This window comes from Salmo salar, chromosome 03 (assembly GCF_965601325.2).
Source record: "Salmo salar chromosome 03, fSalSal1, whole genome shotgun sequence".
Taxonomy (NCBI): Eukaryota; Metazoa; Chordata; class Actinopteri; order Salmoniformes; family Salmonidae; genus Salmo; species Salmo salar.
The window spans coordinates 34,986,171-35,008,936 of record NC_138293.1 but is presented as its reverse complement, the minus strand read 5'-3'; the positions used below and the strand labels follow the sequence as shown (position 1 = coordinate 35,008,936).

General features: G+C 40.0%; 1 protein-coding gene across 1 annotated transcript in view; it reads left to right on the top strand.

Annotated features, from left to right (window-relative positions):
• The window catches only part of pth1r (parathyroid hormone 1 receptor), a 92,258-nt gene that overhangs the window by 49,135 nt on the left and 20,357 nt on the right, over positions 1 to 22,766 (top strand). Inside the window, exons 3-10 of the mRNA XM_014191246.3 lie at positions 5,820 to 5,930; positions 6,491 to 6,615; positions 9,644 to 9,738; positions 14,145 to 14,331; positions 17,185 to 17,338; positions 21,254 to 21,314; positions 22,076 to 22,142; positions 22,321 to 22,415. Coding sequence (XP_014046721.1) covers positions 5,820 to 5,930; positions 6,491 to 6,615; positions 9,644 to 9,738; positions 14,145 to 14,331; positions 17,185 to 17,338; positions 21,254 to 21,314; positions 22,076 to 22,142; positions 22,321 to 22,415 — 895 coding nt within the window. The remainder of the gene's footprint in view (positions 1 to 5,819; positions 5,931 to 6,490; positions 6,616 to 9,643; positions 9,739 to 14,144; positions 14,332 to 17,184; positions 17,339 to 21,253; positions 21,315 to 22,075; positions 22,143 to 22,320; positions 22,416 to 22,766) is intronic.

Here is a 22,766-nt window from a genome sequence, read left to right as displayed (position 1 = left end):
TACCTTCAGGTGTTTGGAAATTGCTCTCAAGGATGAACCAGACTTTTTTTCTGAGGTCTTGGCTGATTTCTTTTGATTTTCCCATGATGTCAAGCAAAGAGGCACTGAGTTTGAAGGTAGGCCTTGAAATACATCCACAGCTACACCTCCAATTGACTCAAATGATGTCAATTAGCCTATCAGAAACTTCTAAAGCCATGACATCATTTTAAGGAATTTTCCAAGCTGTTTAAAGGCACGGTCAACTTAGTGTATGTACATTTCTGACCCACTGGAGTTGTGATAGTGAATTATAAGTGAAATAATCTGTCTGTAAACAATTGATTGGAAAAATGACTTGTGTCACGCACAAAGTATATGTCCTACCTCAATTAACCTCTTGGGGCTAGGTGGGACGCTAGCGTGCCACCCGTGGTGCACTCCATCAACAGCAGGTGCATTTCAAGAGCGGCAAATTTGAATCCAAATAAATGTCAAAATTCAAATTTTTCAAAAATACAACTATGTTACACCATTTGAAAGATAAACATCTCCTTAATCTAACCACGTTTTACGATTTCAAAAAGGTTTTACGGCGAAAGCATAAATTTAGAGTATGTTAGGACAGTACATTTACAAGAGTTGTGTGTAATGTTTTGTCAAGTCAAAGACAGGGTCACCAAAACCATAAAACCAGCTAAAATGATACACTAACCTTTTACAATCTCCATCAGATGACACTCCTAGGACATTATGTTAGACAATGCATGCATTTTTAGTTCTATCAAGTTCATATTTATATACAAAAACAGCGTTTTACTATGGCATTGATGTTGAGGAAATCGTTTCCCTCCAATAACCGGCAGTCAAGTCAGCGTCACAAATTAAATAATTAAAATTAGAAAACATTGGTAAAATATTATATTGTCATTTAAAGAATTATAGATTTACATCTTTTGAACGCAATCAACTTGCCAGATTTAAAAATAACCTTACTGGGAAATCACACTTTGCAATAATCTGAGCACTGTGCCCAGAAAAATACGCGTTGCGATACAGACTAGACGTCATGTTGGGGAGATCTAAAATCGAAAATACTATGTAAATAATCCATTACCTTTGATTCTCTTCATCAGATGTCACTTCCAGGTATCACAGGTCCATAACGAATGTAGTTTTGTTCAAAAAAGCTCATCATTTATGTCCAAAAATCTCCGTCTCGTTAGCACATGATGTAAGCCAGCCGGACTTCTCGTCATGAACGAGGGGAAAAAATATATTTCCGTTCGTTCAAACATGTCAAACGTTGTATAGCATAAATCATTAGGGCCTTTTTTAACCAGAACATGAATAATATTCAAGGTGGACGAATGCATAGCCTTTTATAACGTATTGGAACGAGGGTACCCAACATGAAGTAGCGCGCCAGGTGTCTAATGGGACATCACCGTTCCATGGCTCTTGTTCGGTCAGATCTCCCTCCAGAAGACTCAAAACACTTTGTAAAGGCTGGTGACATCTAGTGGAAGCAATAGGAAGTGCCAAAATATTCCTAAACCCCTGTGTTTTTCAATGGGATAGGTTTAAACTCAATACAACACATCAGGTATCCACTTCCTGTCAGAAAATGTCTCAGGGTTTTGCCTGCCAAATGAGTTCTGTTATACTCACAGACACCATTCAAACAGTTTTGGAAACTTTAGAGTGTTTTCTATCCATATATAATAAGTATATGCATATTCTAGTTACTGGGTAGGATTAGTAACCAGATTAAATCGGGTACATTTTTTTTATCCAGACGTGCAAATGCTGCCCCCTAGACCCAACAGGTTAACCGGTGCCCCCGCACATTGACTATTGGTACCCCCTTTTATATAGTCGCTATAGTTATTTTGCTGCTGCTCTTTAATTACTTGTTACTTTTCTCTTATTCTCCGTATATTATCATTTTTTTTAACTGCATTGTTGGTTAGGGGCTCATAAGTAAGCATTTCGCTGCACGTGTGACTAATGTGACTCATAAAGTTCTATTATTCTGTGTTTTTTAATTTATGCTTCAAAATCACTCAGCTCAGCCTGCCCTTATGAGTGTACCCATATGGTAGTAATGCTTCTTATTTACCACATCAGCGCAAATATTTTATCACCACCCAAACAATCAATGTTTTTATCCCCACATCATTTCAATGAAATTACTTTGAACCACGGTGGGTGCATCAGATGACTACTTAACCTGTATACCTGGTGACACTGTCAGAGAGTAGTAAAATCGACTTAGCCTGGTGGCTGTATCCTGACCCCTTTTTGAAAGGTTGCACACTATCAAGGCACAAGGCGAGACCCAAATGCAAACACAGGAGGCAGATGGAGTCCTACAAATGTTTATTAATCCAAAGGGGTAGGCAAGAGAATGGTAGTGGACAGGCAAAAACGTCAAAACCAGATCAGAGTCCAGGAGGTACAGAGTGGCAGGCTCATGCTCAGAGTGACAGGCTCATGGTCAAGGCAGGCAGAATGGTCAGGCAGGCGGGTACAAAGTCCAGAAACAGGCAAGGGTTAAAACCAGGAGGACTAGAAAAAGGCAAATGCAAAAAAAACAGGCGACCGGGAAAACCGCAGGTTGACTTGGAAACATACAAGACAAACTGGCATAGAGAGACAGGAAACACAGGGATAAATACACTGGGAAAAATAAGCGACACCTGGAGGGGGTGGAGACAATCACAAGGACAGGTGAAACAAATCAGGGCGTGACACACGTATTTACAGTCATAGCTCAGCTGAAGCTGAAATTTGGGTATGCATATTACCTACCTCTCAAAGAGAGAGGAAAGGCTCTGGTGTACTTTCTGCCTGAAAAAGCTTTTAATACCTTATTTGGTGTGCTTGATTAATTCAGTATTCTTTTTACTTTATAATTTGAGCATTTTCATTTGAACTTCATTTCAACCTAATGTGCACATTGTTTATGTGGCAAATACTATCACATCATTATGTTCTGTACAGTATAGCCTATGTTGTAGTTAGTCTCATGATGACCCTGTAGAAATTTGGAATGATGTACGCTGAGAGTCAGGAAGTTCAGTCAGTGAATACGTTAAATAAATAAACTAATTTGAACAAAAGAAGAAACACTAATAGCGCACCGACAGATACAGAAACAATAACGCCTAGGGAAGGAACCAAAGGGAGTGACATAAATAGGGCATGTAATCAAGGAGGTGATGGAGTGCAGGTGAGTGTCAATAAGCACTGGTGCACATGATGATGATGATGATGATGATGATGATGATGATAGGTGCGTGTAATAATCAGCAGTGTGGTGACCTAGAGGCCAGAGAGGGAGTATACGTGACAAAATGATGGTGGAAACTTTTGCTGTTAACTGGCCATTATGTTTTATGAATAGTTTTTATTTTTGAAATGTTGACGACATTGGCTAAGAAAAGTGTGCCCTTTATTTGGAATATGCTAAAGCTCATTTTGGTCTCCTCTATTGTGGAAAAACCTTGAATCTTGCATGCTGACTCAAACTCAAAGAATAGCAACTGAATACATTTTTTAGGCGTTTGGCTTTTCTTCCAGATTTGCCTTGACCATGTCTTATGTGAGCACCCCTTGGTGTTATGTGCCACTGTAAACTTGTGGTTAGCCAAACTATTATTAGAACTGTGGAGGGATGACTGTTTCAAATGGTTTGCACCGTGTGGTGAAATTAGCAAATGGTAATGAACTGATCTTTATTTTCTAGCTATTTTGAAAGTGATGGCTGGTAGGGTGGTGGGCCAACCTCAGCCCAAGGCCAGGGTCTTGTTTAGAGTTGCAGTGTTTCACTGTGAAGTCCCATCTATTTGTTATTATTTCTCATTTGTGCCTTAAATACACATGAGTTCTCCATTACTTCCCCGAGACAACGTTTTCATTGAGGGAGACACTGAGGTTTGCCTGGTTAGGTCAGTGGAGGGATGTGGGCTCAATACCCCAGACCTTGCAGTGTGTGAAAATAGCTCAGCATTCAAACCTGTGGTGTTGGTGTAAAATCATAAAAGCTTGCAACTATCAAAACTCTACTGCGATGTGTTTTGACATCTCCAAGACTTGAATCAAATGACTGGAGGGAAAAGAAAGCGTTATTATAAACCTCAATTACATCACCAATACCAAAATCCCCCACTCCCTCATAGTCACATTTATATTTAAATCATGGTCATGGAATTTATAGGAAATTATATATGTGTGTGTTCTGTGTTTAATTTGAGCCTGTTGGTAGGTGGTCCGATGGGTTATAAAAGTACAGTGAAAAAACCTCAAACCTAAGACCGATTTCACTCCCAGGACATGTGGTCATTGATGTAAAAAAAAACGTGAAGCATCTTAGGCTTCTCTCTCAATCCAAAATCAGTTGGAAGAAATACAAAGTGTGCTCTCTAATTATGATCTCCGAATGACGGGCGATTTTGTAGGCACATAAAAATGTCGTCATAGCCTCTTTGTAACATTGATTACAAGAATGAGAAAGTAATAGATTTCATAGCGAAGAGAAAACCGTTTTTGTTTTATCCTTATCTAGTTATTAGTGGTGAGTGTTGGGAAGATGTTTTCAATAATCCAAAATGAAAGCGTAGCCAGAAAATGCCTTCTGCCAGGGATCTGTGGGGAGAGGGTACTACATTCCCACTGTCGGAGGGCTAGGATTTCTGCACCATTTGGTATAGCTAACAATTCAGAATCATTTTGTTCTAAAATGCTACTGCTGCCCGTATGTATCAATGAACATAAGGTTGCTTGACATCTATCAACGTTCTGTTTTCCAAAGCAACAATTCCTTGTGAGTCGAAGGCGTTTTTTGCAAACTTGCTTAAAGTGTACAAACAGCAACTTTACCGCGCTGTAGGCATTCCCAGGGGGTGAGGAAGAAAGATTTTACAAGAGGGTGGAAATAAGAGAGGTCAGCAGAATTGCTAACTGCTTGACTCTGCTCTTCCACTCTGGTGAACTAGACTCAGTCTTCAGTGGTGTACCATAGTATCTTTGTTTTTTCCCCAAGGGATCCAGAACCCTGCACCATTGCTGTTGTTTTCTTGATTTTGCATGGAATTTCCACAAATAAGATCCACTTTAACAGAAGAGATGCACTTTATGTTAAAGTGTGTGAGTGCTGCGGTAAGATCATAAACATTCAATAAATAGTGCATTTAGGCCTATGCCCCTCCTATGGATCATTAGAAACATGCCTGCATAGTCCTACTCAGTTATTTCCTGACTGCAACATTGCAAGTCTCCTTTTCATGCGGCGGAAGCAACATAGACCAACAGGAAAGTCTTTCTTGTGAGGTGGACGTAAAGTGGAAGCAGATTCATGCCAAAACAAAGTACAATAAAAACATTGAAGTATGACACACATTTGCTAGAAAATGTTGACATTTTGAGGTATTTTGGGAATTATATGTTTGTTTGTTTGTTTAGCCTTAATTGTAGTTTTGATGGAGAGCAGCAGCCACAAATCTTCTCTGGATGATCAAACATATCCAGCAGACAGAAGACATCACTGCTATAGATGACTGGTGTTGTGAACAAGGGGCATTATATCCATTTCCTACCTACCCACCAATTAACAGGCTACTGGGGCCATCTTTCTCTACATGCTATTTATGATCATGCCATTAGGTTAAAGTTCATTTGTGTATCCTTTTCAGGGGACAACACAATCTAAAAACAGCTACTCATTGGTGTCTTGGAATATAACGAAGCCTAAGGCGATGTAATGTTGGAGCCAAGGCAGTGAACAGTCAAAGTCACTAGGCTTAAATGTCACTACTGCTTTGGCTCTATTCCTGCAGATGGTTACTGCTCGCCAGAGTGGGATGGCATTGTTTGTTGGCCTGAGGGGTCTCCTGGAAAGCTGGTGTCCACTGCCTGTCCAGAGTACATTTACGACTTCAACCATAAAGGTAAGACAGGCCCTGGGTAGCCTGCAGTTCAACAGTTCTCTTTCACTGAGCTCATTTTCAGTTTTACGTCAAATGTACGCACGCATGACTGTAAGTCGCTTTGGATAAAAGCGTCTGCTAAATGGCATATATTATAGGTAATGGTGTTCACTATTGTAAAATTTGAAAACAACCTCTTGTATCTGCTTTACTCTGGAAGACAGCATGGGGCGTTGCTTTTGAATGCATTTCTATAGTTACATCGACGCAACAAGATTTGATCTTTTTAAAACTTGAGTTCTTCATCTAACAAGGCTGCTACACTGGAAAAAATACACATGATTTCTGATGTGCTAAAATTCTACCAAACTCTTAACATACTATTCACTTTGTTTCCTAGAAAATGCCAACAGCGTGTTTAAAAAAAATACAAAAAAATGGGCATGGACATTTATTCTAGGAAGTTGTCACGCGCAGTATATCCTAGTATCATAGTATACAACACCAATATGTACTTACAGGTGAAAAGAAATGACATGTGCATTGTCATTCTGTTGTATTCTATGTGTTGTATTCTACAGGACTAGCCTATCGTCGCTGTGACAACAATGGGACGTGGGAGCTGACCACTACCAACAACAAGACATGGGCCAACTACAGCGAATGTGCAAAATTCCTCTCACACTATAACCAAAATAATGAGAAGGTGAGGGTCATGTCTATCCTAGCATGCATTTCTTCACAACATTAGACAATGCCAACTTTGTCAGAGACGTGACACAATAGCAGTGGACAGGGACAATGGCCATTGTGTCTTTTCTGAAAAAAAGTGTGACATTTTAAGTCTATTTCAATCTATTCTATTGTTTGAGGGCAGTTCTAGCATTAGCCTACACAATCAATGTGGAGGTATTGGAATGTGTATGATATTGGGCGCGTGATCTGATTGGTAAGAAACTAGGCCCTTTTTACTGGTGTAGGCTAGGCCGCTTTTCATTTCTGTCACAATTCAGATGGAGCTGTAGGGGGATTTGTGTGTGAGTATACTGCAGGAGGTAGCTAGCTACTGCTCTCTGAGGGCTCAATCATTCTCTAACCTCACATGTCTGTAACTTCTTGAACCTCTACCGTTTTCATTGTGTGTCTGCCATCCCCATTGTTAGACTCGTTTACATTCTGCTTTTTCTGATGCTTCTACTCATTTGCAGGAAACCTAACAATAACAAAAGATATTTAGAAGATCAACATTAAAAACCCTGTTTATCATTTAGATGAAGAATGTCGCCAAATGGAACAAAAGATGTGTCCCCTCAGAAATGTGAGGCTACTTCAAATGAAAAGCAGACATGCCAATTCTTTACTATTGACTTATTTCCCCCTTGGAGATTATGTGAACAATGTTTGGAATGATTATACTTGTGTTTGGACCAAAGAATCTATTGCTAGATTAAGCGAAGCGTTACCTCCATTGAACCCCTTCTTACAATCTGATATGATAGGCTTCTTCCTCTGACTTAAATGTATTGGAGCTGAATTGGATATCGGAATAAAGGTTATATGACCGGCACATCTCTCCAAAAATGAGTGCTGTAGCCAGGATTTAGAGGAAAAGATTCAACACGTGGAAAATGTAAGAAAAATGTCTTAAAGACTTTAAAGTAACTTTAATCATAGAAAGATTACTGATACTGTTATGTCTTTACTAATTCCGTTATCATCACAGAGGTCATTCCAATTCCATTCATTCAATTATATCCTCTGCCCTCAACTGTTATTTGAGGTGCTCATTGATCAAATGGATTGCCTGTTACACTCAGTTCTGGGCCAATATACAACAAGGTTGGGCTCCATTTGAATTGAAGGCAGTAAATTCAGGAAGCAAGCAAAAATTACATTTCAATAATCGAAAAAAATATCATTTATTTTCAATGACTTCTCAATAAACTGAAAAGTAGAAGCTATTTAAGAAGTTTAGACATTTCTGAATTTTTAATTCAAATCACTTCCTGAATTGACTGCCTTCAATTCGAATTGAGCCCAAGTCTAGTGGTCAGCAAGTTGCCATGGGCAACACTGGGCCATGTAAAAGGAGGCGGTAAGTAATCAGTCCCTGAATGACAAGTCGAGGGCGCTAAGCAGGAAATTGTTGAACGCTACTCCCCACTCTTAACCTGAGCAAGGTTACTTAGCGGTTAGCTCCAGCCAAGGTTCAGAAAAGGTCATCCTGAGTACTGTAGGTTGGATTCAGTCTGGTTTAACCAGGATATCTGCTTTTGGGCTTACTTTCATAATAACTTGCACCAGAGACAGCTTACTGCAACCCAAAATATCTGGCTTCATATGAATATTAAACTAAACTTCTCTGGTCTCTCCCCACACATGCATTCTACTCTCCTCCATTTAAATGTGGGTCTCAACATTACGGTTGTGGGCAGAGGATGTCATGGGTATCCTTCCATCAACATTTTGAGGAGAGGGCCCCTGCTTTATTTCTTCTTAGACTTCAAATGTTTATGCTGATGGTCTCCCGGTCCCAGGACTCATAGCAGCAGCTATAGTTAATGAAAAATGCATATGCACCAAATTAAACCCTTCAGCCGTGCACCACAACTTAGGAACCCTTGGGTTTGGCACTGGGTCCCCATCCCTAAATGATAACAGCAGTGGAGTAGGCTCTGGTTACAGCAGGCCCCAAAGGAGCCTCTCCACTAGGCTGTGTTGATCCAGCAACCACGGGTAGCTAGCTAGAGGCCAGACCTGGATTCAAACAGTATTTCAAATACTTTGAGAGTTTGATTGAGTCCTGCCTGGAGTGCCAGGTGAACAGGATTTATTTTAGCCAGGCAAGCTCAATCAAGTGCAGCTAAAATATTTGAAATAAAACAAATCCTATTTGAAGCCAGGTTTTTTAGCGTCTCACCTCTCCAGCAGTATGTCCTCTGGTTGCCTGCTCTGTGCTGTAATCTCCAGCTGGAAGCCCCAGCACGCACCACACCCCACCCCACCCAGGGCTTTTGTCAGTGCGGCACATCTCTCAAGCCAAATATTCTGTTTATTAGAAATCTCTATCTCAGTTTGACACTTGGCGGGAAGCCCATTGCCTGGTGGGCGTCAGTCCTCTGGTGGGCAGCTCACTGTCAGAAGTTACGCACCATATTTTATTCAGAAAATAATCAGAGGCCTGGGATGGTCGCACACCATGAAATGACCTTAGATCTTGGAATGGTCGCACACCATGATAGCACCTTCTTTGAGCTTTAAGATGCATGGTGTTTTGTTTTTGGTCTGCAGCAGTTTTCTGTTTAGTAATGCGTAGCCTGCAACTGTGAGTCATTTTTGTCATGAGTAACATTATCCTCAGTGCCTTTATAAAGGTTAAACAGTGAGGCACAGAGACCCTATGATTGATTTCAGCAGATTTATGGGGACAATATTGTGTAATTGGAATGTCCTGGGTCAATGACTTTTATGTTGTAAAACAATCTATGTAGCACACCAGGCACACTTATCAAACATCTAGCACTTCCTCAAACAGGCTACTGTAAGTAGGCCGACACCTTTGAGTAGACAGTTCACTCCTGACCTGCCACCTGATATGACTAACAATATCTCTCCTTCATATGACCTTGTCTCTCTCAACAGGAAGTATTTGAACCTCTGTACCTTATCTACACAGTGGGCTACTCCGTCTCTCTTAACATTCCTCCTTCATACGACCTTGTCTCGCTCAACAGGAAGTATTTGACCGTTTGTACCTCATCTACACAGTGGGCTACTCCATCTCTCTGGGATCACTTATGGTGGCTGTGATCATCCTGGGTTATTTCCGGTGAGTAGTACTTGTTGTCATTGGGAAAATTCCTTCCTCAGTCCATATTTGATCTCCCACCAAATCTCTCATCAAATGTTTTGTGTGGTGAAACAGAGAGACAAAGCCTGCAAAATGTGTTTGTATAATGTTTTACCTTTGCTTTTCCATGAGCGTTTGACTTTTAAAAGGATTAGAGGTGGCTGCCTTTGAGGTTGTTGCCTTAGAGCCAGCGTGTAATTGTAAACCGTGCCTCATCTTGCTGGCATTTACAGTATATTCTTTGTTATTTTCATACTTATTCATCTCAGACCTGAGAGATCCGTGGTTAGTGCGTATTGTTATTATATTTACTTGGTGGTATGGTTACATGAGGAAATGGGCGGCAGGTAGCCTAGTGGTTAGAGCATTGGGCCAGTAACCGAAAGGTTGCTGGATCGAATCCCTGAGCTGACAAGGTAAAAATCTGACGTTCTACCCCAGAACAAGGCAGTTAACCCTTGTTCCCCGGTAAGCCATCATTGTAAATAAGAATTTGTTCTTAACTGACTTGGCTAGTTAAATAAATATCACTAATATATTGGTGTGCAGTTTCAGCCTAATTAATATTCTGTCATGTCCGGGCAGAAGCCTTTAAGGCAGGCTGAAAGAGAAATAGATTGGTAAATTAATTCTCACAGTCAATTTGATATGTAGTGAATTTGGTTGGATTTTCTAGAGACAGTTACTTTGTTCTTATCATTGCCTTAGCCAAAAAACTAATTACTCAAATTCAGCAGCATGAACACTAATCCTTGCACACAAGGTTGAATTTGTTTGACATTTTACATTGAATCGTTTCATTTTTCTTTTAGGTGATTAATGCAAGGAAACCTCCCCATTATTTACAAATTTTTGTTTAGTGGAGGGAGAGTGTCAAGTCCAGGAATTGGTGTAAAGTCGTGTTTACAAACATTGCGCTCAACGTGACTTAGAGCCTAAGCCAGGCTTCTCAGAAGGGAGTAAATGTTTTAAGAGAGAGAGAGATCCTAAACTGGCACCAGGAAATCTACAGGCCAAATTAGTCTAATCACACGTCTCGGAGGTCCCCGGGGGTCTGGGCTGACGTCCCAGCAGCGCATTCAGGAGCACTCCAGCTACGTCTCCCTCTTCCCTTTAACATGTCAGGCTTTTAAAACCCTCAGACACAGGAGAGGCAGGTTCAGAAATGTTTTCTGTGGAGAGACCGAGGGATACATACTGCACATTAGCACTGGTGTTTTTCCTCTTCCTGTTCATAAATTAGTTTCCCTCACCACTTCACAAATCAAAATTCCCCAAAGGAGAGCTTGTCCAATATCTTAATAGCCAGTTGAGAGGTGGCAGGTAGCTTAGTGGTTAAGAGCGTTGGGCCAGCAATCCCTAAGCCAATTAGGTGAAAAATCGGCCGATGTACCCTTGAGCAAGGCACTTAACCTTAATTGCTCTTTTAAGTTGGTTTGGATAAGAGTGTCTGCTAAATGACTAAAATGTAGTAATGGGTTTGACTGCAGAGGTTAGACACAAGCAAATAATGATTCATGAGTTTTCTGCGGTTACTTGTTATGTATACTCACTGCTTGCCACAGTAATACACTGTAGGCCTACACTGATATAGGGCTGGGAATTGCCAGGGACCTCACAGTATGATATTATCACGATACTTACATGCCGATACAATATATATTGCGATTCTCACAATTTTATGTGTATTGCGATTCAATACTGACATGTTATTGCGATTTGATGTTCCAAAAAGAATGCTCACTATATGTCTGCTGCAGAGAGACGTGAGAACATGAGGAAATTAGTTTTGATCAGTCATGGAAATATGAAAACATAATGGCTCGTTATTTAAAAGATGGAGAACAAGCTATGCAATGAAAAATACCAGAATTTTGGTGCAGGTACAGCCGACTAGAGCCAAATAACGCTACCTAGCAATCGATACTTGGAGTCAAAGTATCAATAAAATATTGTCCAAAATAATATGTAACTGTATCGATTTGTTCCCCCATCACTACACTGATAAGGGTTTTTAGAATATTCGTAGCCAAATTGGCTTCATGATCAATAATAATTTTATGTCGCTGGAGGTTAACATTTGTTGCCAACATTGGGTGTCTGAGTAATGCTTGGATTTACATGAAAGCAAATGTCAGAATATAGATAACCGTTTCTAGTTTGGTATAGTCTGTGTATCGACAACACAATACAACCTGACTCCAACTTCATCAAATGCTCCCTTCAATGTTGGCAAGGGATGTTTTGAGGATAATGTGACAGATAAACTTTTGCTTGTCTGGGAGGAAATACGCATGCTCTTGGATCTGCTCAACACATGCTTGCAATTTTGTTTTTACAGCTCACTTTCAGCCCTGCAATTCAATATTTGTGCTTTTCAAGCCCCTAAATCTCAAGAATGTGTTATAGTCAGCGCGGAATTCAGCTGGCTCTAATTAGGATGAGTATTGTTCTGAAGAGTGTGAAAATACAAACACACGTGCACACACAGACACATATATATACGCACAAGTACGTGTGCACGCACACACATCACGCACACATACAGTACCAGTCAAAAGTTTGGACACACCTACTCATTCAAGGGTTTTTCTTTATCTTTACTATTTTCTACATTGTAGAATAATAGTGAAGACATCGAAACTATGAAATAACACATATGAAAAAGTGTTAAACAAATCAAAATATATTTTAGATTCTTCAAAGTAGCCACCCTTTGCGTTGATGACAGCTTTGCACTCTCTTGGCATTCTCTCAACCAGCTTCACCTGGAATGCTTTTCCAAAAGTATTGAAGGAGTTCCCACATATGCTGAGCACTTGTTGGCTGCTTTTCCTTCACTCTGCGGTCCAACTCATGCCAAACCATCTCAATTGGGTTGAGGTTGGGTGATTGTGGAGGCCAGGTCATCTGATGCTGCACTCCATCACTCTCCTTCTTGGTCAAACAGCCCTTACACAGCCTGGAGGTGTGTTGGGTCAATGTCCTGTTGCAAAACAAATGATAGTCCTACTAAGCGCAAACCAGATGGGTTGGCGTGTCATTGCAGAATGCTGTGGTAACCATACTGGTTAAGTGTGCCTTGAATTCTAAATAAATAACCGACACTATCACCAGCAAAGCACCATCACACCTCCTCCTCCATGATTCATGGTGGGAACCACACATGCGCAGATCATCCGTTCACCTACTCTGCGTCTCACAAAGACACGGCTGTTGGAACCAAAAATCTCAAATTTGGACTCATCAGACTGAAGGACAGATTTCCACTGGTCTAATGTCTATTCCTCGTGTTTATTAGCCAAAGGAAGTCTCTTCTTCTTACTGGTGTCCTTTAGTAGTGTTCTTTTTGTTGCAGCAATTCGACCATTAAGGCCTGATTCACGTAGTCTCCTCTGAACAGTTGATGTTGAGATGTGTCCGTTACTTGAACTCTGTCAAGCAATTATTGGGGCTGCAATCTGAGATGCAGTTAACTCTAATGAACGTATCCTCTGCAGCAGTGGTAACTCTGGGTCTTCCATTCCTGTGGCGGTCCTCGTGAGAGCCAGTTTCATCATAGCGTGTGATGGCTTTTGTGACAGCACTTGAAGAAACGTTAAAAGTTCTTGAAATTTTCCGTATTGACTGACCTTCATGTCATAAAGTACTGATGGACTGTCGTTTCTCTTTGCTTATTTGAGCTGTTCTTGCCTTATTATGGATTTGGTCTTTTACCAAATAGGGCTATCATCTGTATACCACCCCTACCTTGTCACAACACAACTGATTGGCCCAAACGCATTAAGAAAGAAAGAAATTCCACAAATTAACTTTTAACAAGGCACACCTGTTAATTGAAATGCATTCCAGTTGACTAACCCATGAAGCTGGTTGAGAGAATGCCAAGAGTGCTTTGATGACAGCTTTGCAGAAAGGGTGTCTACTTTGAAGAATCTCAAATATAAAATATATTTTGATTTGTTTAACACTTTTTTGGTTATTACATGATTCCATATGTGTTATTTCATGGTTTTGATGTCTTTACTATTATTCTACAATGTAGAAAAATTTAAAAAATAAAGAAAAACCCTGGAATGAGTAGCTGTGTCCAAATGTTTGACTGGTACTGTACATACAAACACACTCACTGTGGAAAACTCTTCCCCCCTCCACACACTTACTACCTTGATAAGATGTAAACATGGGTTCCTAGTGTATTAACGGCTTAGTAGCGTCAGTTTCTCAGAAGTTTTGTACAAGCATTTCTGTATTTTTTTCAATGATTGTCTTTGGTTTGAGTAAGCCAATAGTATGACCTAGTATTATCACAACACGACTATTGCTTGTCACTGTGAAGATGATATCTTTTTTAATATATATATTTATCTCCTCCACTCATCCAGGCGGTTGCATTGTACCAGGAACTACATCCACATGCACCTGTTTGTGTCGTTCATGCTGCGAGGCATCAGCATCTTCATAAAGGATGTGGTGCTATACTCTGGTTCTGCCCTAGAGGACATGGAAAGAGTCAGTGTGGAAGATCTCAAGTCCATCACTGAGGCTCCTCCAGCTAACAAAACCCAGTTTGTAAGTACCTAACTTTGTCCCCAGACTATAGGAGGTTTAATACGTGAGAATAGTAAGTACCAGGCTAAGGTAGTGAAGTTATTGACCAAGGCACCTGTGTAATTATTTACGTAGAACATATTTTCATAAATGTGGTTCTGACTGTTTTTGTGAAATGTCTGTTCTAAATTTGTTGGCTCATTGTAAAAGGCCATCCTCTGAGGACATAGTGATCAATGTTATCCAGGGACTATTCGATATGAGTTGCTAAAGTCGTTCCAGCATTCGGTACACGTGACTCTTGAGGCTTTTCATTATGATTGTTTTATTACTGTCTCTCGCAGCATTTCTAAATAAGCTAAATCAATGCTATTTGTAAAGACTTGCCACAAAGAAAGTCTGATTTATAAAACTGGATAAGAAAGAGCGGGTAGTAGGAGAAAAAGCTAAGAGGATAAGTCTCTTGGCTCGCGCATATTATCAATAGTTAGTGTGCAAGCCAGGCTGAAGGAAGTAGCCACGTACAGTACCAGTCAAAAGTGTGGGCACACCTACTCATTCCAGGGTTTTTCTTTATTTTTACTATTTTCTACATTGTAGAATAATAGTGAAGACATCAAAACTATGATATAACACATATGGAATCATGTCGTAACCCAAAAAGTGTTAAAGAAATCAAAATATATGTTATATTTCAGATTCTTAAATTTGCCACATTTTGCCTTGATAACAGGTTTGCACACTCGTGGCACTCTCTCAACCAGCTTCATGAGGTCGTCACCTGGAATGCATTTCAATTAACAGGTGTGCCTTGTTAAAAGTTAATTTGTGGATTTTTTTGAGCCAATCAGTTGTGTTGTGACAAGGTAGGGGTAGTATACAGAAGATAGCCCTATTTGGTAAAATACCAAGTCCATATTATGGCAAGCACAGCTCAAATAAGCAAAGAGAAACGACAGTCCAATACTTTAAGACATGATGATCAGTCATTCCGGAAATCAGGCTTTCATGGCCGAATTGCTGCAAAGAAACCACTACTAAAGGACACCAATAAGAAGAAGAGAGTTGCTTGGGCCAAGAAACACGAGCAATGGACATTAGACTGGTGTAAATTTGTCCTTTGGTCTGATGAGTCCAAATTTGAGATTTTTGGTTCCAACAGCCATGTCTTTGTGAGACGCAGAGTAGGTGAACAGATGATCTCGCATGTATAGTTCCCACCGTGAAGCATGGAGGAGGAGGTGTGGGGGGCTTTGCTGGTGACACTGTCAGTAATTTATATAGAATTCAAGGCACACTTAACCAGTATAGCTACCACAGCATTCTGCAGCGATACGCCATCCCATCTGGTTTGCACTTAGTGGGACTATCATTTGTTTTTCAACAGGACAATGACCCAAAACACACCTTCCGGCTATGTTAGGGCTGTTTGACCAAGTAGAGTGATGGAGTGCTACATCAGATGACCTGGCCTCCAGAATCACCCAACCTCAACCCAATTGAGATGGTTTGGGATGAGTTGGACCACAAAGTGAAGGAAAAGCAGCCAACAAGTGCTCAGCATATGTGGGAACTCCTTCAAGACTGTTGGAGAAGCTTTTCTAATGAAGCTGGTTGAGAGAATGCCAAGAGTGTGCAAAGCTGTCATCAACGCAATGGGTGGCTACTTTGAAGAATCTAAAATCTAAAACATATTTTGATTTGTTGAAAATGTTTTTGGTTACTACATGATTCCATATGTGTTATTTCATAGTTTTGATGTCTTCACTATTATTCTACAATGTATAAAATAGTAAAAATAAAGAAAAACCCTTGAATGAGTAGGTGTGTCCAAACTTTTGACTGGTACATTAGGACCAGTAGTGTAGGTATACGCCTTATCAATTATTAAGCCTGATGGAACCGATCAGAATGTTTAGCTTAAAATGTTGATAAACTTTTAGTTCTTCACGTTTTAAGCGCAGCAATGTGCACACAGCGGTAGGCCTTCGCGCAAATGTTCCAAAATGCATTTTGCGGGAAAATTGCACTCTGTCCTGGACAGAGATGGACATTTAGAAAGAGGGGAGATCTAACAATGCAACAACTATTATGGGTTACTAATATGACAAGGATAATATCTTTGGCTGCCAGACAATGAAAGTTGATTTGAAAAACAATAGAACAGGAGAGCGGAAATGAGAAGTCTTTATAGAATAATTGCCTCCACGTTTCTATGGTGAGATTTTGGCTTTAGGTTACTTTGAAGCAAGGTAAGACATGCCTCATAATATGAAGTAAAACGTCCAGGTTTCATACATTTTAAGGAACCGGGAAAATATAGTGACGCTAATGATAGGCTTAAACATCTTCGGGCGGGCCGTTTGGGGGGGGGAAATGGCAAAATTTGAGTATACCCACTTCTCCAGGCACCACTACACCACTGAGTAGGACAGACAGAGGCATAGAGGTTGGCATCCTTTGGGACATACACAGGCTAAACTACCAGGAATTGCCTGTTGTTAAATTCCCTGTATATTTTATCAACCTCTCCAGGTTTGAGCAACACACAGTATTACTTGGATTAGAATAAATCTTTCATTGTACAAACCGTGCTTGGAACCTAGAAGTTTCATTATGGAGAGGCTTGAATGTTGGTTTACTCCCTGCAAAGTGAATACACATTTGTCATTGTACACACTACCCTTAGTGTTTCTGTATGTCACACAAGCCAAGCAGTATATAACAGTGCAAAGCAAGAGTGGATTCTAAAGATTCAAAATGTATGGCTTCAGGTCACTACAAGAAGAACCTTGTGCTTGTGACCATGAAATAGCCTATTGTATTTAGTAAATTCAGTATATTAGATGTATTTGTCTGTTGTGTTTCCTTTAGATTGGCTGTAAATTAGCAGTGACCCTGTTCCTGTATTTCCTGGCCACCAACTACTACTGGATCCTAGTAGAGGGCTTGTACCTCCACAGCCTCATCTTCATGACCTTCTTCTCAGACAGGAAGTACCTCTGGGGATTCACTTTGATTGGATGGGGTATGTGATGTCATAGAAAACACATTTTTACTGCAGATGCACTGCTACTAATGAACCCCTTTAAAAAACACATACAGTTGAAGTCGGAAGGGTACATACACGTTAGCCAATACTGTCACGTCCTGACCATAGAAAGCTGTTATCTTCTATGGTAGAGTAGGTCAGGGCGTGACAGGGAGGGTTTTCTAGTTTAGTTTTTCTATGTTGTCATGTTATAGTTTTGTATTTCTATGTTGGGTTTTGTTTGGGATGATCTCCAGTTAGAGGCAGCTGGTCCTCGTTGTCTCTAATTGGAGATCATACTTAAGTAGGGTTTCTTTCTACCTGGATTTGTGGGAGATTGTTTCTGAGTTAGTGTATGTTTCTACTCTGCGTCACAGTTTGTTGTTTTTGTTCGTTCAGTTTATTGTGTATGGTTTGCAAAGTTTCACAGTGAAAATAAAATGTGGAACGACACACACGCTGCACTTTGGTCCGTCCGCTCCTTCCTATGACAACCGTGACAAATACATTTAAACTCAGTTTTTCACAATTCCTGACATTTAATCCTAGTAAAAATGCCCTGTCTTAGGTCAGTTAGGATCAACACTTTATTTTAATAATGTGAAATGTCAGAATAATAGTAGAGAGAATGATTTATTTCAGCTTTTATTTCTTTCATCACATTCCCAGTGGATCAGAAGTTTACATACACTCAATTAGTATTTGGTAGCATTGCCTTTTAAATTGTTTAACTTTGGTGAAACGTTTTGGGTAGCCTTCCACAAGCTTCCCACAATAAGTTGGGTGAATTTTGGCCCATTCCTCCTGACAGAGCTGGTGTAACTGAGTCAGGTTTGTAGGCGTCCTTACTCACATACCCTTTTTCAGTTCTGCCCACAAGTTTTCTATAGGATTGAGGTCAGGGCTTTGTGATGGCCACTCCAATACCTTGACTTTGTTGTCCTTAACCTCTCTGGGGTATGTGGGATGCTAAACAAAAATATCTCATAATTCAAATTTCTCAAACATACAACTGTTATATCCCATTTTAAAGATACACTCCTCGTTAATCCAACCACATTGTTTGATTTCAAAAAGGCTTTACGGCGAAAGCATAACATTAGATTATGTTAGGACAGCGCCTAGACAAGAAAAACCACACAGCCATTTTCCAAGCAAGGAGAGGCGTCACAAAAACCAGAAATACAGGTAAAATTAATGACTAACCTTTGATCTTCATCAGATGTCACTCATAGGACTTCATGTTACACAATACATGTATGTTTTGCTCGATGAAGTTCATATTTATATCCAAAAACCCCATTTTACATTGGCGTGTAATGTTCAGAAATGTTTTGCCTTCCAAAACTATTGTGAATGAGCACATCAATTTACAGAAATACTCATCATAAACGTTGATAAAGTATTCAACTGTTATTCAAAGAATTATAGATACACTTCTCCTTAATGCAACCGCTGTGTCAGATTTCAAAAAAGCTTAACGGCGAAAGCAAACTTTGCAATAATCTGAGTACAGCGCTCAGATATCAAAACAAGCCATACAGATACCCGCCATTTTGGAGTCAACAGAAATTACAAAAATTACATTATAAATATTCACTTACCTTTGATGATCTTCATCGGAATGCACTCCCAGGAATCCCAGTTCCAGAATAAATGCTTGTTTTGTTCGATAAAGTTCATCTTTATGTCCAAATACCTCCATTTTGTTCGTGCGTTCAGTCGAGTAATCCAAATCCACTGTGCTCGCGCAGTGAGTTCAGACGAAAAGTAAAAAAAGTTTTATTACAGTTCGTAGAAACACGTCAAATGATGTATAGAATCAATCTTTGGGATGTTTTTATCATAAATCTTCCATAATATTCCAACTGGACGATTCCTTTGTCTTCAGAAATGAAAAGGAACACAGCTAACGCTCACGTGAGGGCGCGCGATTGAGCTCATGTCATTTTCTCAGTCATCTGATTCCAATGGCTCTTATTCTCTCCCCAGTCACATTAGAAGCATGAAACAACGTTCTAAAGACTGTTGACATCTAGTGGAAACCTTAGGAAGTGCAATATGACCCCATATACACTGTATACTGGATAGGGAATCACTTGAAAATCTACAAACCTCAGATTTCCACACTTTCTGGGTGGATTTTTTCGCAGGTTTTTGCCTGCCATATGAGTTCTGTTATACTCACAGACATCATTCAAACAGTTTTAGAAACCTCAGAGTGTTTTCTATCTACATCTACTAATAATATGCATAACCTACCTTCTGGGCCTGAGTAGCAGGCGGTTTACTAAGGGCACGCTTTTCATCCGGACATCAAAATACTGCCCCCTACCCCGATGAAGTTAAGCCATTTTGCCACAACTTTGGAAGTATGCTTGGGGTCATTGTCCATTTGGAAGGCCCATTTGCGACCAAGCTTTAACTTCCTGACTGATGTCTTGATGTTGCTTATCCACATAATCCACATAATTTTCCCGCCTCATGATGCCATCTATTTTGTGAAGTGCACCAGTCCCTCCTGCAGCAAAGCACCCCACAACATGATGCTGCCAGCCCCGTGCTTCACGGTTGGGATTGCATTCTTTGGCTTGCAAGCCTCCCCATTTTTCCTCCAAACATAACGATGGTCATTATGGCCAAACGGTTCTATTTTTGTTTCATCAGACCAGAGGACATTTTTCTAAGAAGTACGATCTTTGTCCCCATGTGCAGTTGCAAACCGTAGTCTGTTTTTTTTAATGTCGGTTTTGGAGCAGTGGCTTCTTCCTTGCTGAGCGGCCTTTCAGGTTATGTCGATATAGGACTTGTTTTACTGTGGATATAGATACTTTTGTACCTGTTTCCTCCAGCATCTTCATAAGGTCCTTTGCTGTTGTTCTGGGATTGTTTTGCACTTTTAGCACCACAGTACGTTAATCTCTAGGAGACAGAACTCGTCTCCTTCCTGAGCGGTATGACGGCTGCGTGGTCCCATGGTGTTTATACTTGCATACTATTGTTTGTACAGATGAACGTGGTACCTTCAGGCGTTTGGAAATTGCTCCCAAGGATGAACTAGACTTGTGTAGGTCTACAATTGTTTTCTGAGCTCTTGGCTGATTTTCTTTTGATTTTCCCATGGTGTCAAGCAAAGAGGCACTGAGTTTGAAGGTAGGCCTTGAAATACATCCACAGGTACAGCTCCAATTGACTCAAATGATGTCAATTAGCCTATCAGAAGCTTCTAAAGCCATGACATCATTTTCAGGAAGGCACAGTCAACTTAGTGTATGTAAACTTCTGATCCACTGGAATTGTGGTTCAGTGAAATAATATGTCTGTAAACAGTTGACTTGTGTCATGCACAAAGTAGATGTCCTAACCACCTTGCCGAAACTATAGTTTGTTAACAGGAAATTTGCGGAGTGGTTGAAAAACAAGTTTTAATGACTCCAACCTAAGTGTATGTAAACTTCCGACTTCAACTGTATTAATCAATTCATTTGAAAAGCATTTCCTATGTCATAATGTTTCGTATAATATTTCACAGACAGCTGATTTTTGATTGATCAACAATTATTAACTATTCAATGTTTTCACACATACGGTGTGAATACTGTTATACGCAGAACTCAAGAATAGTTCAGAGAGCTAGGCTGTACGGCTCCTGCATTGTACACACTGTGCGTAACTTATGTAAGCACAGCGCATACAATGTGGATGCTGTGTCGCCAAATTGCCTCGCTATATTAACAATATATTACAAGGCTAATTTTGACTTGAACCCACTATAATAATTGGAAGTAAATTGCTGTATTTTGTGTTTAATCATTATTTGTGTGATTTATAGATCACTATAATATGTTTTGCAGGGGTTTCAGCTGTCAAGTTGTTTTGAGATCTATCTTGATGTTCGTTGTTGATTTGCAGGGGTTCCAGCAATGTTTGTGACAGTGTGGGCAAGTGTGAGAGCCACCTTGGCAGACACAGAGTAAGTATTGCGCTGTAATCCCAATTTGTCATCATTGATGTTGGCTCTGAACACAAAGTACTGTACATTTGCCAGACTCTTTCATGAATCTTTTTATTTGGGGCGGCAACGTAGCCTAGTGGTTAGAGTGTTGGACTAGTAACCAAAAGGTTGCAAGTTCAAATCCCCAAGCTGACAAGGTACAAATCTGTTGTTCTGCCCCTGAACAAGGCAGTTAACCCAATGTTCCTAGGCTGTCATTGAAAATAAGAATTTGTTCTTAACTGACTTGCCGAGTTAAATTCAAAATAAATGTGAGACAGAACCTTAGAACGTGTTCAAGAATCCCCTTAGGTTCATTGAATGTTTAAAGGCAGAGTCTATGTCTTCAATTTAATCGAAACCCACATTGCAGTATTTACACAGTAGTAACTATTTCCACATGATTATATAAAATCACAGAATGACTTTGAGGACTGTAGAAACATACTACTACAAGCCTATCACGTTGACTCCACTCAAAGGTAGATTCTGACCGTTTTCAGAATAAGAATTGTGTGCGCGCAGGCAGCAGCTTGTACACAAGGACCATGCGTAAAACATTGCTATGGCAGGTTGGGTTGAATTCCAGCCAATACTTTAGAGCCTAAGACCAGTCTCTAAGGGTTGCCAACTTGCCCATGTGTTGTTGTTGTTACACTAGGATATACCGAAATAGATTCGTTCCACAATCATGCGTATCTATATTCGTTTTTCATAAATTCCCTGTTTATCACTTACAGATGCTGGGACCTAAGTGCAGGCAATCTGAAGTGGATTGTACAAGTGCCCATTCTAACAGCAATAGTGGTAAGTAAACATGTCAATTGAAAATGTTAATTGGCATAATGGCATTTAACATTTTCAATTGACACGTTTAATTATCACAATTACTGACCACTATTACAACTATCTGCTTTCTGAGAGACTTAGTAGTTGAGATATTGGGCTTTGGTGTGCTACATTGTGTCATTGTCTGTTATCAAAGGTGAATTTTATGCTGTTCCTGAATATAATCCGAGTTCTGGCCACTAAACTTCGAGAGACAAATGCTGGCAGATGTGACACAAGACAGCAGTACAGGTAAGAAGCCATACTCTGACTGTTCCTTCCCTGACTACTTTATCATGACATGTATGCCCAAGCCCAACACAGTTAATACCTACCATTGTGTTGCTGAGTTGTCATAATGCTTCAGCAAATGTACATTATCCCAGGGGCGTTGGTAGACACAATGTAAGTAACCTAATGTACAGTGCATTCGGAAAGTGTTCGGACCCCTTCCCTTTTTCCACATTTTGTTACGTTACAGCCTTCTTTCAAAATGTATACAATAATTTTCTTTCCCTCATCAACCTACACACAATACCCATAATGACGACCTGAAAACAGGTTTCTCTAAGTTTTTGCAAATGTATTAAAAATATAAAACAG